At 39.0% G+C, this 21,316-nt stretch overlaps 2 protein-coding genes and 1 long non-coding RNA gene across 3 annotated transcripts; all 3 read left to right on the top strand.

The window, feature by feature from the left end:
* The first annotated feature begins 4,924 nt into the window (after positions 1–4,924).
* LOC145218185 (uncharacterized) lies at positions 4,925–7,717 on the top strand. The gene has a single exon (XM_080085583.1). It carries the CDS (start codon positions 4,925–4,927, stop codon positions 7,715–7,717), a length of 2,793 nt encoding a protein of 930 aa, XP_079941709.1.
* A 63-nt stretch (positions 7,718–7,780) lies between these two features.
* On the top strand, positions 7,781–9,316 carry LOC145218184 (uncharacterized). Its single transcript, XM_080085582.1, has one exon. The coding sequence runs from the start codon at positions 7,781–7,783 to the stop codon at positions 9,314–9,316; it is 1,536 nt and encodes a 511-aa protein (XP_079941708.1).
* Positions 9,317–19,536: 10,220 nt separating this feature from the next.
* Positions 19,537–20,975, top strand: LOC145217435 (uncharacterized). The gene is made up of 3 exons (XR_013857396.1): positions 19,537–19,605; positions 19,944–20,031; positions 20,847–20,975. It is a non-coding gene; the product is annotated as an uncharacterized LOC145217435 (long non-coding RNA).
* The last annotated feature ends 341 nt before the right edge of the window (positions 20,976–21,316 follow it).

The raw sequence follows: 21,316 nt of genomic DNA, 5'->3' as shown, positions 1-21,316 counted from the left end.
GACATGCCCGAAACCACATGTCTTAAATTAGGCTATGCGGATGACTTATCAAGGAAATAAATCTAACAACGATTCAAAACCAACTTACAGCAGATCTCACCACTCTCCGGGAGCACTTTAGAACATGGTATCTACAAATGAACACCACTAAAACAGTGAGAATCTCTTTTCCACCTGGACAATACGGTGTAGCTGCAGCGCGTTTTGGTATCATCCACCAATTGTGCCCTTTACTGTTTTGCGCTTTAATGTTGCGCAGCTATTTCCGGCTTGGTGATTGTTTTAGTGCAATTGTGTCGCTATGTTTTCTTTCACCAAGCGAAATAAACTCAACTCAACAACAATTACCGTACAAACCAACAACTCAATATTACCATTGATGGAAAGAAACTGCCACTAGACCCCAATCCGAAGTATCTTGAAATAACGTTAGACAGAACTCTAAATTACAGAAAGATTTATTAGGCAAGCACCAAAAACACATAGACTAAAATCCAGACATTCTATCTGCAACTTAAAGACTGCCAACACTTTTGATATAGTTGAAGAATAGAAACAATATTGGTTTGATAACATGCCCACTAGAGGAGAGCTAGTAGACGACCCCACAACACCACTGCCAGATTTCGACAGAGCACATAGACGTTACTGGGTAGCAGCGAACCGACTGCGATCACACACTCGCACTGCCCACATGCTTTAACGCTGGGGCGAAAGAACTAGTTCGGAATGCCCACATTGTGGAGCAGATAAGCAAGATACAGACCATCTTGTCCTAAAATGCCTCTTAACCAAATTACAAGGTGGATATCGGACAGTGCATGAATGGGATACAACATTCAGTCACTGGTTCCAAAACATACACGATCATATCTAAGTTGTTGAGACGTGGAAATCATACGACAAAATGTATCACGACACTCATGTGTTGTCGTTTGTGGCAATTAGTGTGACTAATCGCTCCATTTTATTTAAGGTTTTTTCCTTTTCTGATAACTATCAACAGTAACACGAAGCCACTTTCATTGCTTTGGCTGTTTTATCTTTAGGAAGAACGCTTTGACGTTTTGCTCTGTTCTTTAAAACTATGAAGTCAGCATCGTTGATTGGCATGGGTTTGTTGCTGGTTTCAATGGTAAGAAAATGTTTCAATCAACTTAATAAGTGTTCTGCTTATATCGATAAAACTTTCTTACATTTGTGGAACTTGTCATAATCTTCCTATTTACGTTTTTTTCATTTTTGATTAATTTATTTGGTTAAAAACGAGCATTAACTATTTACATAAACTGACATCGCCAGAACTTCCGAAGAAAAGAAAGATAATCTGTAAGAAAATTAATTATTTTTTCATCGTACCCCACTGTTATTGCCATTGTTGTAAAATAAATTGTTTTTTTTTCGCTTATTTTATAGTTTTTGACAGGACTAATAAAGCCTTGTGTTTCTATGGCCCTGCAACACTGTAGGCATAAAAATAAGATTCAGATTCTTAATGATTTGTGTTATATAACACGTTCTTTATACAATACAAATCTATAAATCTACAATAGAAGTTAGTTTATCAAATGTTTGTCTTGGCAAACAGCAAAATTTGATACATCACATTTTTATATCACAGTACATCAGGCCCATTAAAAGCACTCTACCAAATCAGCCGGTCACCAAGAATCCCAAACAACAAGGCGTAGGCAAGAAAAATGTAACATTCGCTGTCATTTTGGAGTGCTTGATGACCGGCTGATTCGGTAGAACACCTTCAATGGGCATGGTGTACTGTGATTTAGTGAAAGAGAGAAATTTAAGTGACAAAATACAAACGAAACTTAAGATAACAACATTTATAATATGGTCCCAGTTAAGAACTTATTTTCATCTAAACATTACATTTTCTATTTATGCGACGTCGTAATAATGCAGCTTGTAAACTATCCAGTAATAAAAATAGAATTCGACAATACAAACGACAATGTGAAAACGATAATTTTGTTAAGCACCTGTCAGACAGTTGGTGTACAATGAATCCATTTTTTTTATAGCTGGTTAAGTTTGTTTTGTTTGGTGAAAGAACACATAGCGACACAATTGCACTAAACAAGCACCAAACCGAAAATAGCTGTACAAACGTAAAACGTAATCAAGCACAAAACAGTGAAAGGTACAATTCGGGGATGATGGCTTATGCGATGGTAGCGAACAAGCATAGGCGCACACACACACACACACACACACACACACACACACACACACACACACACACACACACACACACACACACACACACACACACACACACACACACACACACACACACACACACACACACATACACACACACACACACACACACACACACACACACACACACACACACACACACACACACATTGTGCGGAAACATTGAAATGTGCTGAAAATTATCCACGTGGTCCTTTACAGAGTGAAAAAAAGTATACAGGATCGTTTCGGACGATGTGAATCTTTCTGTCTGTTTCCTGTAATACAATTTTTGTTGACCCTACAATCATATTTCTAGTGACCAAAATTGGCTTTGTTTTTCTTAATATTAATATGATTATATTTTATGGTGTTATTGTTACTACTCTGTTGTTCTTGTAAATGTTATTAATGTTAACTGTGTAATTTTATGTTGTTTATTGTAGTTGTTATGGTCCAATTTTATATTTATGAATGTAAGTTTAGTTGCCTTTCAAGTAGAAAGCTCCTACTCCCATTGTTACAGCGAGAATTAATTGTTCCGCTTGGCTGATTTAAGTTCTCCTTTAGTCGTGACGTATTGAAATATTCATCCGCGACAGAGCATGTGCTTTGAACGCCACGTTTGTGTGAGCTGCGTTAGTTGCTAGGTTTGCAGTCAATTTAAGTGAATTTATCCTAATTTCTTGTGACTTTTTTGTTTATAGTGAAACTGTAAATGTTAAGAGCAATAGCAAAATGCTGAATTGTCAGTTGTGGATCCTCTAGCCGCGTGCTAGTAAAGCCCTGGTTACCCAACAGTTGGTATGTTTTATGTTCTTATTTGATTTGTGTCTAACTTGTGTCAAACTGTATTAAAACCGTAACTGGACTTGTTATAAGTAATTGTAAGTAATTTTAATGTAAAATATGACCGATTAATGTAGATTTAATTTGAAACCTGTGTGTACTGTTGAAACTTATTAATTTGTGATTGTCGCTATGACGTCATAATGTGTACGTCTGGCTTATGTATGTTATTTGTGGGTACAGAAAAACCGTTGCCGTTGCTATTGACGTTGTCGTCTTGGTTTATTCGTCAGCGTTGCCTTTTATCGCCAAAAAAGAACATTCGTTGCAAATGCAAGAGTGGGTCGTCTTGGAGGACAGGCTGTAGGACGGGCGCGTTTTACAAAAAGGGTTATCTAGTGTGACGAACGGCGCAGGGCCAGGCTGCGCACCTAGCGGTCGTTACATTAAGTTTTTCAACTTTCGGAAACTGTTGAAAAATAAAGTTTTTCAACTTTGGAACACAAAGTGTTCAACCTACGGAAATCGTTGAAAAATAAAGTTTTTCAACTTACGGAATTGAAAACAAAAGTTTTCAACTGCTGACTTTGGAGTTATCAAGATGGTTGAATCTCAACACACTCTTGACAATTTAGTAAAACGACGGAAATTATGATTGATTCCTCGAATGTGCAACAGTTAAAAGAGAAGACTTCATCCATCGATGTTTTGTACGACGAATGTGTTGGCAAACATACAACACGACTGGACTTCGTAAAAAAGAAAAAAGATAGAAGGAAAATTAATGCTGCGCTCTCAAGTTTGCGAAGTGGCAAGCAAGAATTTGATGCGCGCACAGAAGAATGGTTAGAGGAAGTAAGGCGATCAAAACCGCCTGAACACTCAAGCAAGGAACCGTCTGTCAGCGATTTTGGTTCTAGAAGCAAGACTGGTTCATATGCCAGCTCGAGATCGAGTTGTAAGCGTACTGAGGCGCGTGTGAGAAAAGAGGTTGCACTTCTAGAAAAAGAGTTTCTGCAGAAAAAGATGCAAGAAGAGACCAATCTTTTGCAGAAAACGATGGAAGCGGAAAACAAGTTAAAAATTCTCGAAGCTGACCACAAGATAAAGACCGCCACAGTAGAAGTAGAGTTATGGGAAAGGACGTCTTCATCTGGGTCATGTTTCGCTGGATTTCAGCCAGAGAAGCAAGTTGAATTATCAGTCCTCTTCTCACCTGAGACCAAACCCGAAGTAGTAAAAGAGGAAATGCAACCATCAGAGTCCGACAATATTAACAGAAGCAGTTCAGAAGCGCAGGTAACGGACGTCCCGTCCTCATCGCGTTGCGAACCTAAACCAAAAACGGAAGTGCTGAATCATGAGCCGGAGGTGAGTGACCTGTGCCGTGTTGCTGCAGTGTTGAAGGCAGGGATGGAGCTTCCCAGACCACAGCTATTGTATTTTGAAGGTGATCCGCTAATGTACACGCGTTTCATGATAAGCTTTGACGAAAATATTGGTCGACGTGTAGACAGCGACAGTGTGAAGCTTAATTATCTCATCCAATACTGTCGAAAAGAAGCACATGCAATGATTGCCTTTTGCATTGGCCTTGACCCTCCGGAAGGTTACCGAAGGGCTCGAGAGTTGTTATTCGAGCGGTACGGACGTCCTATTATTATCGCACGTGCATACGTGGATAAGCTAAGTCACTGGCCTTATCTGAAATCCGATGATACTGACGGACTGATAGAGCTAGCACAGGCATTAGAAGAATGTCTGGTGACCCTGACTCATCTGGGATACTTCGCAGACATCAACAATTTTGAAAATATGCTGGAGAAGACATGCTGCTAAAATTGAAAGGAATGGGGAAGAGCCTCGTTTCTGTCACCTTGTTGAATTCGTTAAGAAAGAAGCGTACATTGGAACCACGATGTTTGGTCGAGTGTTGGGTCCTCGGAAGGACAGTGATACGCAGAAAAGGCGCAGCAAATCTCCTACGACGAGGACAAGAGCATCGACTCATGCGACATCGGTTGCTCCGGGAAACGAGCGTAAGGCTGAACCGAGAAGTCCTCAGAAGCAGGGATGTCCTTTGTGCAGTAAATCACACGACCTTGGCAATTGCGACGTGTTCAAACGGAAAACCTTTGTAGAGCGAAGAAAGTTTCTGCGTCAAGTTCGGCTGTGTGACAATTGTTTCGTAAAGGGTCATATAGCAAGAACATGTAGTTTACCAAGTTCTTGCACTATCGGCGGATGCCGTGGAAAGCATCACAACCTTCTGCACTGGACAGAATTGAAGACTTCTTCAACTGCACCCGTACGCGAAGCGTCTACGCAGGCCTCAGAAGAGAAACCCACATCATCAAATGCAACTGTCACCTGGACTTGCATGAGCACTCATGCAGAGAGTGTGTACCTTAACATAGTGCCGGTAAAGGTTACGGCCAGTAATGGTAGAAAGCTGGAAACTTACGCCTTTTTGGACCAAGGATCGACTACAACCTTGTGTGACAAACGACTGATCGAGCAGCTGGACGTCGGGGGGAGAAAGACAACGTACTCCTTGACCACTGTCAGTGATAGGTCACAGAGAAGAGAGGGTTTGGCCGTCGATTTAACGGTGGCGTCGCTCGACGGGAAGCAATCCGTACGATTAAACGACGTTTTGAGCTTGGACAGTTTGCCAGTCTCCCCAAACAGAATACCGGAAGGGTCGCTTTGGCGATGGCCTCACTTGCGTAATTTAGAGTTTCCTGTCTTGCCCCATGGGGAAGTCATGTTGCTGATTGGAGCGAACGTTCCCGAGGTGTGCTGGATAAATGATGAACGAAGAGGCGGAAGAAAGGAGCCAAGTGCCGTGCGTTCTATGCTCGGTTGGTCGCTTGTAGGTCCTTGTCATAGTAATGGTTCAAGAAGTTCACAGATACGGGTGAATTTTGTAACCTCGCAGCACGAAACGTTGCATCAACAGATAAAACGCATGTGGGAAAGCGACTTTGGCCAAACCGCGTTGTCACCCGTAACGACACTGTCGAAAGAAGACAGATACGCATTGAAGCAGATGGAAAGCTCAGTGAAGTGTCATGACGGACACTACCAACTGCGATTGCCATGGAGACCAGGTGCTCCAAACTTGCCAAATAACCGTGCTATGGCAATGAAGCGTTTGTCATACTTGAAACGGCGATTGGAAACTGATTCGCAGCTGCATGAGAAGTACAAGCAAACGTTGGATACCTACTTGAACGAGGGTTATGCCAGACGTTTAAAGGGCGACGACAAGGAGCCGGAAGATGGCGCTGTTTGGTACCTGCCGCATCACCCGGTTGTACACCCGCAGAAACCAGGAAAGGTGAGGGTCGTCTTTGACTGCGCCGCCAGATATCATAATATTTCGCTAAATGACCAGCTTTTGCAAGGCCCAGATTTGCTCAACAGTCTTTTTGGGACGCTTGTTCGATTTCGCCAGGAACCAGTTGCGTTTGTCGCCGATGTAGAAGCGATGTTTCACCAGGTAAAGGTTGATCCGATCGATACATCTGCACTAAGATTCGTTTGGTGGCCTGAAGGCGATTTGTCACGTGAACCCGTTGATTACCAGATGCTGGTACACATATTCGGTGCAGCCTCATCTCCTTGTTGTGCTGGGTACTGTTTGCAGAAAACTGCCGAAGATAACAAGGAGAAATTCAGTTTTGAAGCGGTTTCGACAGTGAAACAAAACTTCTACGTGGATGATTGTTTGAAGTCAGTAAAGAACGAAGGCGATGAAATCAAATTGGCCGGCGAGTTGCGTGAATTGTTACAGCTCGGAGGATTTCGGCTCAGAAAATGGGTGAGCAACAGCGAGCGTGTGTTGTCGTCAGTCCCAACCGAAGATAGATCTGTACAGTCCATTGTATTAAATGTTGATGTAAAGCACATGGAACGTGTGCTTGGAGTGTTGTGGAATTTCCGCTCCGACGTGTTTGAATTTGACGTAAAGGTCAAAAAGAAGCCTGTAACGAGGAGAGGAATACTTTCCGTGGTCAGCTCCTTGTTCGATCCCTTAGGTTTCGTTGCGCCTGTAGTATTACATGCGCGAAAGCTTTTGCAGGAGCTTTGCAAAGAAAATTATGGCTGGGATCAGGAAGTTCCACCGGATATAGAAAAGAGATGGAACGCATGGACTTCTGAGCTTCCAGGTCTATCGGTAATTAAGATTAAAAGGTGTTTCCAAACAACTGGGCTCGAATTCAAGACGCACGAGCTGCATCATTTCGCAGATGCGTCTTTCTGTGGATACGGAACAGTCGCATACTTGCGAACAGTGGATGAACAAGGCAATGTGCATTGTTCTTTTGTTACTGGAAAGGCCCGTCTAGCGCCTTTGAAGATGGTGTCCATCCCCAGATTGGAATTGACCGCAGCTACTCTTGCTGTCAAGATGGACCAAGTTTTAAGGCAGGAACTTGACTTGGATATCGGACGATCCGTGTTTTGGACCGATTCAACTGCAGTTCTGCAATCCATTTACAACGTAAATAAGCGTTTTTGTACCTTTTTTGCCAACCGACTGGCGAAAATTGAGGAAGGATACGACGCGTCGCAGTGGAAACATGTTCCCACTGCACAGAACCCAGCTGATGACGCATCTCGTGGGTGTACTGTAAAGGCTTTTCTCCAAAACAAGCGTTGGTTCTCCGGACCTTCGTTTTTAGGCAGTGATGAAAGTCACTGACCTACGAATCCTGTGAATACCAAAGATGTTCCCGAGGAATATTTAAACCTAAAACCAAAGAAAATGTTGGCTGTGCATGTTGCAGAGGAGCAGTGTTTGTTTGATGATTTAATTTGTCGCTATTCTTCATGGAAGAAATTAAAGAAGGCAGTTGCTTGGCTCCAGCGATTCGTTGACTATCTGCGTTCTCAGAAGGACCAACAGCTATCCAAAAGACTGACTGTCGCTGATCTTGAAAGGGCTGAGCTAGCGATTGTCAAATATGTTCAAGGAAGACAGTTTTCTGAAGAAATAGACGCCTTGTGTAAGTGCGAAGACGTAGATCGCGGCGAGAAGAAGAAAGTCATGAAGAAACTGCCCTCGAAAGCTCTGCATAGACTCAATCCTGTTTTGATTGATGGCGTGTTGCGAGTGGGTGGCCGTCTGCAAAGAGCACCGATTCCCTTTGAAATTAAGCACCCGATGATTCTCCCAAACGCACATCACATCACTACTTTAATTATTCGCGAGACACACGCTAATGTTTGCCATTCCGGAATGTCGCACACTTGGGCAATTGTTCGTCAAAGATATTGGATTCTGCGAGGTGGTGTAGCAGTAAGAAGAATCCTTGGAAACTGTGTGTTTTGTCGAAGAAGAAATGCTTCAGTCTCGAAACAAATGATGGCCGACTTACCTGTTGAGCGCACGACTCCGGGTGAGCCACCGTTTTCGTCTGTGGGTGTGGATTACTTTGGGCCCATACTCGTGAAACAAGGAAGAAGCGAAGTCAAACGATACGGTTGTATCTTCACGTGTATGACCGTGCGTGCTGTGCATTTGGAAGTAGCGCACTCGCTTTCTACCGACTCATTTATTGACGCTTTCCGAAGGTTTATTGGAAGACGCGGAAAGCCCAGGCGAATGTTCAGTGATAACGGAACGAACTTCGTCGGCGCTGAGCGCATACTGCGCGAGTCTCTTGAAAAATGGAATCAGACTCACATTGAAGAACGTCTTCGCCAGTGGGGCGTCGACTGGTCATTTAACCCACCTGCTGCCAGTCACATGGGTGGCGTCTGGGAACGTCTAATTCGTTCGGTGCGCAAGATCTTGAATGTATTGTTGGGACAGCAAGTGCCTTCTGACGAGACGCTGAGTACGCTGCTTGTTGAGGTCGAGTTCATCCTAAACTCGAGGCCCTTGACTCCCATCAGTCTTGATCCTGCCGACAGAGAGCCTCTGACACCGAACCACCTGCTTTTGATTGGGCGACATGATATCTCGCCACCCGGAGTATTTGTGAAAGAAGACAACTACGTTCGACGACACTGGCGCCAGGTCCAGTACTTGGCCGACCAGTTTTGGGTCCGATGGACAAATGAGCACTTGCTGACGCTACAGACGCGTCAGAAATGGCAATTTCCCGAAGAGAACCTCGACGCTGGTGATCTGGTCCTGTTGGTCGACAACTCGGCACCAAGAGGAAAATGGCTTACTGGAAGAATTGTGGAAACGTACCCGGATAAGTCCGGGTTTGTGCGAAGTGCTTTGGTTAAAACGCACGTTGGGTCGTTCAAACGACCGATCGCAAAGTTGTGTCTGATTATGAAGGCTTAAAGTGTTGTGTTTGTTCGTTACGTTTTCCTTTCTCGCTGTTTGTGTGTTGTAAAGATGTTCTCATGGGTTCGCACATCGTCGGGGGTTATGTTACAGCAAGAATTAATTGTTCCGCTTGGCTGATTTAAGTTCTCCTTTAGTCGTGACGTATTGAAATATTCATCCGCGACAGAGCATGTGCTTTGAACGCCACGTTTTTGTGAGATGCGTTAGTTGCTAGGTTTGCAGTCAATTTAAGTGAATTTATCCTAATTTCTTGTGACTTTTTTGTTTATAGTGAAACTGTAAATGTTAAGAGCTATAGCAAAATGCTGAATTGTCAGTTGTGGATCCTCTAGCCGCGTGCTAGTAAAGCCCTGGTTACCCAACAGTTGGTATGTTTTATGTTCTTATTTGATTTGTGTCTAACTTGTGTCAAACTGTATTAAAACCGTAACTGGACTTGTTATAAGTAATTGTAAGTAATTTTAATGTAAAATATGACCGATTAATGTAGATTTAATTTGAAACCTGTGTGTACTGTTGAAACTTATTAATTTGTGATTGTCGCTATGACGTCATAATGTGTACGTCTGGCTTATGTATGTTATTTGTGGTTACAGAAAAACCGTTGCCGTTGCTATTGACGTTGTCGTCTTGGTTTATTCGTCAGCGTTGCCTTTTATCGCCAAAAAAGAACATTCGTTGCAAATGCAAGAGTGGGTCGTCTTGGAGGACAGGCTGTAGGACGGGCGCGTTTTACAAAAAGGGTTATCTAGTGTGACGAACGGCGCAGGGCCAGGCTGCGCACCTAGCGGTCGTTACACCCATAATGTTAATACTAGACAAATAATTTTATCATAGTTTTGCCAGTTTAATCTGTGGCGTATGCCCGGTTGTGGCATCGCACAGAGTAGGCGAGGCACTCCTTTTTAGCCTGTTACAACAAACTGGATTGTTGTTTAACAGTCACCACTAGCCAAGACGGCCAATCTCTCGTCACCAGCTGCACTGATGAGACCTTAAATTCTAAAACAATGCTTTCTGTAGCTTATTCTTACTCGTTTGTTACTATATTATAGCTCTGCTACAGATCGCCGTAACTGGGCATTCTTTTTTTTTCTTCACGGGGTTCCAACCCAGGACACTCCCGGGGACGAATCCCCATCAGGTTTTTTAAGTCTGTATATGGGTCAGGCGCGCAAGACCATTCGGTCAAGTTCCTGCCCTCATTCTGTAAAGTTGGGTAGACAAGAAAATGGCTGTAGTCATGCAATGCACGTCAGTGTATGTTTGTAATTGGAATTCAATTTTTATTCAAAACAAAACTTTTGCAATAGTGCGAGTGGAAGATGAAGAGTTTGGAAGCCCTCATCTATAAACGGTTACTGTACTGAGGTTTTGCGCCAATATTCTTCACGATTTTAGTTTACTATCCCTGGCGGCAACATTCATTACAGCACTCACGATGTATTTTAATTCCTTCCGCTTTATCATCATGGCAAAGCCATTTGCTTAAGGGTAAGACGATTTATTGCTCTTGTGTTTATTAGAAAGTTGAAAGAAGATTGGCTGCTTTGAATTACAACTATGAAGTTGATATCGTTTGTCGTTTTACCTCTGATGCTTGTTTCTGTGGTAAGATTTTAACGAATTCTTATTGTTGCTTTCTATTTGTGTCTGTCTTTGAATTTCATTTGTGTGTTTTATTGTAGCTTAAGTTAGTTTTTTTGTAACTTATGTCTGTATCTTTTTGGTAATTTATGTTTGTTTGTGTTTTTATTTCGAATAGGATATTTTTTTTCTTATCATCGTGTAACTTATGTAGTTTTATTTTCCGTAACAACTGTTGGTTGCATTATTATCATAAACTCTCCCCAATAGCTAAACGTGTGAGTATAAAATAATATAAATTCAAACAATGCGACTTTTGAACATTGTTTATCGTGTTTCGCATCAAACGTTTAATGCAAAACTTTGTATTTTAACAGACTCGAGGGTTCAACTTATGTACGTTCTGCTATAACCGGTGTGGAAGTGTAACAACTTCAGGACCTACTTCCTACAATGGGAATATCTGTATGAAAGTTATACAATTGTTTATTGTTTTAAAATTTTAGACAAATTTTTAGTTAACAAGAAGTGTTTTCGATACAAATCACTTGAAAAATAGGCTTTCTGAAATAATTTGAATCATTGAATGTTAGAAACCGAAATAAAAAATAATAATTTGCATCATTGAATGTTAAGAAAGCGAAATAAATAAAAAATGTTTCACTTCACAGTGACATGTTTTCAATGTCTATCGAAGATAGCCATTAATTTTTGCATTTTTACATTACAGTGAAAGTAATTTGTACTTACTGCAAAGAAGCACTGAAATGTGCTGCGTCTCTAAATGGACCAATTCTCTCTTACAAAAGACAACAAAAAGAAAATCCAGAATGAGATTGAACAATACGATTCGTACGATTTCGACGTGTAATGCTACTGTAGTTTTTTGTCTGTAGTCTTGTCTTGTTCCTTGATTGTTTGTTTGTTGTGGGGGTAGATTGTTGTAGATATTAATGTATTTGTATTTGATTTTTTATTGTGTGGACTAATGTTGTTGCCATTGTTATTGTTGTAATGTTACTGATGATGTTGATTAAATGGAAATCGAAATAAACGGATTTAGATATACCCCTGTGCCCACAAACAAGTTTATGCGTTGCATAGATTTTATAGGCTTGAAAAACAGATATATGAAGCTAACCAAGGATTTTGTGCTTCAAATGTACATGTTAGGACCACGCACCATTTTCTTATATAGGAAGGCTATGGAAGCATATTATTATACACTTCATTTTTCCGGGTATATGTGTTATAGACCAATAAGCTTACCCGATGTATACTATGCTGTCAAGAAATGACGTAATATTTACTGTGTGATATCGCACAGAGTTGGGCCACAAAAGGGCGTGTGTGAGGCTGTATCGCGTAAAACAAGTTGGACATCTTGTTTTTTACAGACTTCGTAAGTCTTCGTTCGTAAGGCTAAATCATAATATGACTCACCAAACGTGGTTAAGATACGCTTGGTTAGAAACATGAGCAAAGGTTCATGCGACAGTGTCAAGAATCTCAACAGGCCGTGATATGCGCAAATTATCATTAGTTACTTAGTGTACAAAATATACTCAAAACGTCAGACGATCAGCATCTTTTATTTATAAAACAGAGATATTAATTTCGCCTATTGAGGCATCGTCGATTTCCGTAAAAAAAAATAACGACAAAAACACATAAAAGATAAAACTGAAGACAGATCTGTCGGTCACCACCCTGTTAGACAGGCTGATTCATGTAGTCTGTTATGACATTACACTTACTTATAGTTACTTAGTGTGCAAAAAAGGACATGTCTTGTGTGCATTAATTGAAACAAGCTTTTGCCTGCACATTTACGGGAACCAGTCGTTAACGTCAATTGCTTGTGCTAGCAGCAGTGGTTCTTAACTAGGGGGCGTCAGGCATTTCCAAGTGGGGCGGGAGTCCAATGCCAAATAAACAAATGCAATCCATATTGTTGAGTTGAGTTGGGTTGAGATTATTGCGCTGGGCAAAATCGTAGCAGCACACTTTCGCTAAAATATTCACCAAGCCGGAAATATCTGCGCAACGTTCAGACGTTGAAAAGCGCGGCAAAGTTGCGGGCACAATTGGTGGAAAGATGGTAGACGCGCTGCAGCTATACCGCCACTGCAAGGGTTATGTGACAGGGACTCACATTGGAGGGTGAGGTTGGCGCATTTGGTCATCGAGACTGGAGGGGAAGCTACGTTGGTGGAACCAGTCAAGTCGGGACCTAAAAGCTAACCACCCTTTTTGCAACCGGAATGCATCGTTTCGATCCTTACGTATCAAAGTATCAGTATTACTAACCTGAAAGCTAATGACTCGCAAATTTCCAAAAAATATTACAATTATAGCCGTGGTGGCTCTAATCCCAGTTCGACACGTCACCTTTAATGTCAGATTTCTTCATTTTATTTGAATAAGGTTTTATCAATCCTCACCATGCCTTTGCTGGTGAAATATATGACTCAATTTTAAAAATGTTTGCTGACAGATGTTGAGTCGGGGCATTGCTTCTTTATTGTTACTTTCTGGACTGGTAAATCTAAATGATCGTCGAAATTAACATGCCTATTGTTGGTGTGACGTTATCATTTATTTCATTGTTGATTTAACTGTTCTTGCGCCTTTCGCTCGTTGCTTGCATTCGTCATTCATTGCTCTGAAGAAGTCCTACCGTTCTGGTGGACGAAACGTCAGCGAAAATACAAGTTATGGATAGAAACAACTAGTATTTTTGTTTAACATTAACACCAGTTGAACGACATTTTTGTTAAAAAAAGACAATTTTATGATATGACACTCACGGTAAAGATTTCGGCACTTTTGTTGCGTCATAACGAACTAACGATTATTAGAGCTTGGTAATGTGTAAAAAAGCATTCGGCGTTTTCTTCATAGAAATAGTTGATCACGATACACGTGTGTGTTGTCGTTTGTGGCAATTAGTGTGACTAATCACACGATTTTATTTCATTTTCCTTCCTTTTCTGATAATTATCAACAGTAACATGAAGCCACTTTCATTACTTTGTCTGTTTTATCTTTAAGAAGAACGTTTTGATATTTAGTCTGTTTTTAAAAACTATGAAGTTAGCATCGTTGATTGTCATGGGTTTGTTGCTGGTTTCAATGGTAAGAACATTCTTTGTTTTTTAACTTAATATTTGCTACTTTCGATACAAAACTCTCTTTTACTTTTTTTGAACTTGTTATGAAGAATATAAGCTATGGCTGCCAGGCATAATGTCAAGTTTATAGAGCTCTTCTGGCAAATGTATGTTTAGCCTGGCGTTTCGACGTTCTTTTTTCCTTTGTTTAGCGTGCACTGTACTAGTCGCATTCAATGTTATTTACCCTGATGAAGACGACCTGTATAGGACGTCGGAACGTCGGAATAAAAATACATTTGCCAGAAGACCTCTATAAACTTGTTATAAAGTAATCACCTTATTTCCGTTTTCTGTATTTTATTTAAGATTAATTTATTGGGTTCATCAACGGTTTACCGTTCAACATAATTACTTATATTTGTTCTTTTTGCGTCTTATTTAATGTAATTTTGAATGCAGGCTGAAGAAATTGACGTCTGCAATTTCTGCTTTCGTCACTGTTACAAACTGACAAGGCCAGAAGGGCTTACCAAGAAAATTTTTTTTATATGTAAGAAAATCAATCACTTTTATTATGCCCATACTGTTAATGCCATTGCTGTAAAACCAATGTTTTTTTGCTTTTTTATATTTTCGTGTTAGAACCTATAAAGCCTTGTATATGGCCCTGCAACATTGTAGGTATTATACATAAAAATAAGATTCGGATTGTTAATGGTAACGTGTTTTTTTTTCTATACAACACTACTAGTGTTCGTTTATAATACAATACAACTCTATAAACCTACAAGTATGTCTAGCCTGCGGTGAGACTGAAATCCACGACAGAAGTCTTTCCGGGACTCTGAGCTCCATCATTTTTTAATGCTTGGTTACTGGCTGGTTCTGCAGAACGCCTTCAATGGGCCTGGCTTACAAAATCAAATTTTCTGGTTTATACGATGGCGAAATAATGTAGTACAAATTACCCAGCAATAAAAATAGAATTCGACTAGACAGCTGGTATACAATGAAGAAAGTTTTTTTTAGATGGATTCATTTTTATTAGTATGTGAAACAAAACATAGCGATACAATTGCACTAAAACAATCACCAAGTCGGTAATAGATGCGCAACGTTGAGACGTTATAGAACGCAAAACAGTGGATGGCACAATTGGCGACACATTCTGACTAAACGCGCTGCAGCTACAACGTATTATGATGCGTTGTGCGACGGGAGCTTACAAGCATGGGCCCCGGCGGAGAATTTTGCAAGAGGGGGCAGATTTTGATACACACACATAGTTACATGGATGAAATATGACATCATGTAGCGTACATAAAGACTAAAAACATTAAACTCGTTTTTTAGACATTCACTCCTTAGTCCTTGCATGGTGCTTTTTCTTTAAATGTCTCCTGTTGCCCTTAGTAAAACACTTTTGACAATAGATTAGCGTTTCTCCTGACAAATCCGCAATTTTTTTGTATACAAGCTCCATGCAGTTTTGTTTTTAATTATAACATTTTTTTTAACTTTACATTCAACTAACTTAGCTTTTTTTGTATTTACAGTACATGGAATTTGTTTTTACTGCGCAGAATCATTGAAATGTGCTGGAGGCCCTTTGTGACTATTGTCGTTGTTGTTGTTATTATTACTATAGTTATATTTAACCCTGTTATTGTTTTGTTATTGTTACTATTTTTTTGTTCTTGTATATGTTATCATTGTTATTTTATGTTGTTTACTGTAGTTGTTGTTTAGTAAGGAACGGTGTTGATTGTATAACCGCAAAGCAAAATAAAATGGATTCGCAAGGTTTGGTCATTGTTTGTATTTGTAACTGCAGAACCAAATTTTACGTCACATGACTATGGACTTTAGCTATTATATCCAATTCTCATAATGGTTTGTAGAAAATGATTTTAGTCATGTAATGTACATCAGTATGTGCTCGTAATTGTAATGCAATTTTTATTCAAAACATTTTTTTTAAAATAGCTTAATACAAGTTGAAGACAAAGTATTAGGAAGCCCTCATCTATAAACTGTTATTAGAGTGATGTTTTGTGACAATATTCTTCACGATTTAGTTTGCGATCCCTATAGCGGCAATATTCATTACAGCACTCACGATGTATTTCGATTGCTTCCTCTGTGTCATCATAGCAAAGCCATCTGCTTTAAGGGTAAGACGATTTATTCCTCTTGTGTTGATTAGAAAGTTAAAAGAAGATTGGCTGTGAATTAGAACTATGAAGTTAATATCGTTTATCGTTATTATACTCTCATGTTCATATCTGTGGTATGATTCGTTTATCGTTTATTAGTGTGACGTGGTATGATTCGTTTATCGTTTATTAGTGTGACGAATTGCTCGATTTTATTTAAGTTTTTTTTTCTTCCTTTCTGATAACTATCAACAGTAACACGAAGCCACTTTTATTGCTTTGATGGTTTCATCGTTAGGAAGAAAGTTTTGACACTTTGTTCTGTTCTTAAAAACTATGAAGTCAGCATCTTTGATTGTCATGGGTTTGTTGCTGGTTTCAATGGTAAGAACCTTTTTTTGTTTTTTATTTTGCTAATTTCGACAAAAACTCTCTTACTTTTGTTTTCTGTATTTCATTTTTGATTAACTTATTTCGTTCATCAACATTTTACGGTCCGACATTATCTATGTTTTATTTTCTTTTGACGTCTAATTTAACGTAATTTTAAACGCAGGCCAATGGAATTAAATACTGCAATTTCTGCTCCCGTCACTGTTATTTGCTGGCATGGCCAGGAATACTTACCAAGAAAAACTATATAATATGTAAGAAAATTGATCTTTTTTATTTAAACTCCAACTGTCATTGCCATTGTTGTCAAAGAATTGTAACATAGTATTATTTCACATAAAAATAACATTCGGATTTTTAATGGTGACGTTTGCCGCTATATAAAACTACTAGTGTTCGTTCTCTACACAAAACAACTCTATAAACCTACAATAGAAAAAGAACACCAAAGTTAAGATAACAAAATTTATAATACCTGATCGCTGGTCTGCATGGACGCTTTATGACTGGTCCCAGGCATGAATTCACGTTCATCAAAACATTGCGTTTTTTTATGCGACGTCAAAATAATGTAGTTTATAAATACCCAGGAATATAACTCAGGGAGTCGAACCGGAACTGAACCCGAACCCGCGAACCGGTTTGAGCAGTTGAACCCGAACCGCTAATTACGATTTTCTAAAAATTCGAACCGGAGTTGAACCCTACATTTTGTTTGGCGTTGGACCCGAACCGGAACCGAACCAGCAAAAAATGCAGTCCGTTTTATATTTGGTGATTTTTTTCAAAACAGCGTACTAAAGAATACAGGAGATAACACTTACGGGGCGTGTCAAAAATAACAGTGCACGGGCAAATTGCTTTGGATTTTGATAAGGCCAAGCAGATTATGGGTAGGATTAAATTAAAACGAATAAAAATTTAAACCGGTTTGAAAACCACAAACCGGTTCGGACCGGATAATATATATTTTCAAAAACCTGAACCGAACCCGAACCCTTAAAAACAAAACCAAGTGAACCCGAACCGAACCTGGACCCATATGACAAGCAGTTCGACTCCATGATATAAATACAATTTGACAAAAATAAAAAAGATGTAAAAATAATCATTTTCTTAATTTTTCGAGCATAACACTGTTTCATTCGTCAGGTTTTTCGTCTGTTAAACTTAAAGTAAATTGAAATTCTATTTTATGTACTTACAGTGCGTGGAGTTTGCGCTTTCTGTGAAGTAAAATTGAAATGTAGTGCAATTTTTCCACGAGGCCCCTTTCACCATTTTAAAATGACAACAAGAAAAATATAAAGGACGGTTTCAGACAATATGAATTTTGCTGTCTGTTTTCCTGTGGTGTAATTTTTGTTGCCCTCTACAAACATCTTTTGTCATTAATATTGTCGTTGTTTTTGTTATCATTACTACAGTTATAGTGAATGGTGTTATTGTTACTATTTTGTTGTTATTGTAAATGTTATTATTGTTATTTCATGTTCTTTATTGTAGTTGTTGTTGATTTTGTTTGTTACCATGTTTGTTTGGTAAGGAACGGTGTTTGTTGTATAACCGGAAAGCCCAAAAAATGGAATCGCAAGGTTTTGTCATCGGTTGTATTTGTGACTTTAGCTAAAACTAATAATACATCACGTGTAGTTTAGTGCTTGTAGAGTCAGAAGACAATGCTATCCGATCAGATGACATGTTTGGTCTAAATCAGAGGTTCCTAACCTTTTTGTAGTCACGGACCCCTTTTATGAATTTTGGAAGTCTGCGGACCCCCAACGCAATTTACCATAAGTCTTTTTATGTTAACGTTTCTTGCATTATACCCTGTAATGCTTTTGAAGCATTTAAATCCGCCTTTACAGTCCTTTAAAATCAATGACGTTTCTGTATTGTAATGGCCAACGCATCGAATTGATAATATTTCTGGTAAATTTAACAAATCACGTCCTATAAAGTCTATTGTCCATGTGTGTTATGATGTCACAATAGGGAAGACAATCACAAAAAGTAATTGTTCTTGGCATAATTAAGGTGTAATAAACAGCGTGCACTCGTATGCAGGATTGTAAAAACGGTTGAGAAACTTTGTCTGCTCAAAACCAAACTTTATATTTGTGAACGTAAGTTTTTGTCTTTCAAGTAGAAAGCTACTACTCGCATAATGTTAATATTAGACAAATAGTTTTAGCATATCATTCCTTTATGTCATTCCTTTATGCGACCTAAGTGTATATAAATGGGTGCAATTGATGTGGCCTTCATATCACTGATGATGGCATGAGCATTTGCCGAAACGTTTGAACAATAAAGCATGTCGTCTATTTGGGCCGTTATTTTAACCATTAAAGTTTTAGCATAATTCTGCCAGTTTAAAATGTTGTTTAAGCCCAGTTGTGGCATCAAACGGAATAGGTGATGTATGGCTTTTTAGCCTGTTACTCCTAACAAACTAGAGCGCCGTTGGATGGCTACACTAGCCAATACGGCCGATCTCTCGTCACCAGCTGTACTGATGAGACCTTTAAGTACCAAAAAAGTTATGTCTTCAGCTCATTCGTGCTTGTTTGTTACCATGTTATATCTGCTACGGGTCGGCGTAAGTTGCGTAGTGACGTTTACATCTGAGCATTTGGTAAAGTTGGGTAGGCAAGAAAATGTTTTTAGTCATGCAATGTACATCAGTATATGTTTGTAACTGGAACACAATTTCTATTCAAAACAAATCTTTTGCAATACTGTGAGTGGAAGATGAAGAATAAGGAAGCCCTCAACCACAAACTGTTATATTGCTAATGTTTTGTGCCAATATTCTTTCAGTTTTCCCTTGCTGGCGGCAATATTCATTACAGCACTCACGATGTATTTTCCTTCCGCTGTATCATCACAGAAAAGCCATCTGCTTTAAGCCCTTGAAGCGATCATTGCTGTTGGGTTTATTAGAAAGTTGAAAGAAGATTGGCTGCTGTGAATTACAACTATGAAGTTAATATCGTTCATCGTTTTAACTCTAATGTTCCTATCTGTGGTAAGATTGACTTTAAAATTCATGTGTGTGTTTTATTGTAGCTCATGTCTGTTTTTTGTAATGTATGTTTGTATTTTATTTATATATAATTTGTGTTTGTTTTGGGATAATACTTTATGTCTGTTTGTGTTATTATTTTTTGATATGACATGTTCTTTTTCTTGTCATCGTGTATATGTTTCTTTTGTAACAACTGTTTTTTCCATTACTATCATAAACTGTTCCTAATGGCTAAAGGTGTAAGTATAAAATAAGATAAATTCAAACAATGTGGCTTTTCAACATTGCTTTTCGTGGTTTGGATTAAACTTTTAACGCAAAACTTTGTATTTTAACAGACTCGAGGTTTCAACATATGTACGTTCTGCATTAACCGGTGTGGAAGTGTTCCAACTTCAGGACCTACTTTCTACAATGGGAATATCCGTATGATAGTTATACAATTGTTTTTTGTTTTAAAATTTTAGACAAATTTCTTGTTAATATGAACTGTTTTCGATACAAATCACTTGAAAAATAGACTTTCTGAAAAAGGAGTTTGCATCATTTTAAATCGTATTGCATACGACATGTACGGGAAGTCTATTTCCTGCCAGCTAATAAATTAGTTCTTTTTTGGGACAAATATGTTTTTTTCCAATGAAACATGGTTAGTTTTTTTAAATCGAGTTGAAAACTAATGACGTCATAAATTGAGTTGTGACGTAAGTCTAAAACCGCCAAAACTGGACATTGACAAATACGAAGTGCGTACTGAGATAGTAATTGCTTAATTTTTTTATTACTTTAATCCAGTGGTTCCCAAACTTTTTCATATTTTTTTCAAAACGGTCCCTTTGCCATTATTTCGAGGGCTCGCGGTCCTTAAGCCTAAATATGTATTTCATAAAAATGAAAGTTGATTGCAGGATTTTAGCTAGTTATGCAAAATTGCGCATAACAATCATTCAAAGACAGCATGTGACATCACAAACAGGACAAAAACATTACGATTTTGCGCGAACAATTGCATTTTTGATATAGTTGTCATTCAATAAAGGCCATTGTTTAGCAATGGAGACAGTCGATTCTCAATTCTACTTTGATTTAAACTTATTTAGTGGCACAAACTGACGCCAAATAAGATTATAGAATTACTTCAACCGCTTCGCGGTCCCCCCAAAATTGCCTCACGGACCCCTAAAGGACCGCGGACCCCAGTTTGGGAACCGCTGCTTTAATCAATCTTTTTCCTGTTACAGTGCGCGCAATTTGTACTTACTGCAAACTTAAGTTGAAATGTGCTGTTTCACAACGTGGAGCAATTTTCCGGAAGATTCAACCAACAGAAAAACCGGAATGATTTTGAACAATTGGAATCGTACGATTTCGACGTGTAATGCTACTGTAGTTTTTTTGTCTGTAATCATTTTTGTTGTCTGCTTTGTTTGTGACTGTTATTGCAACTTTTGTTGATTTTGTGCTTACAGTAATTGTTCTTTTTATTGGGGTTAATGTTGTTACAGTTATTATTTTTGTTGTTGTGTTACTGATGATGATTGAATGGAAATACAAGTAACACGGATATATACAGCTAACTATGATTTCGTGCTTTCGTCGTAATAACCAAAATAAGATGTACATGGTATGGCCACAAAGCAGCTTTTGGGAAGCATATATTTTCATGTTTATGGGCACATGTCACATATTCAACAGTGCCAGTAATGTAATG

This window comes from Phallusia mammillata, chromosome 3 (genome assembly GCF_965637545.1).
Source record: "Phallusia mammillata chromosome 3, kaPhaMamm4.hap1.1, whole genome shotgun sequence".
Taxonomy (NCBI): domain Eukaryota; kingdom Metazoa; phylum Chordata; class Ascidiacea; order Phlebobranchia; family Ascidiidae; genus Phallusia; species Phallusia mammillata.
The sequence above is the reverse complement of the archived record's forward strand: the minus strand, read 5'-3'. Positions and strand labels throughout refer to the sequence as shown.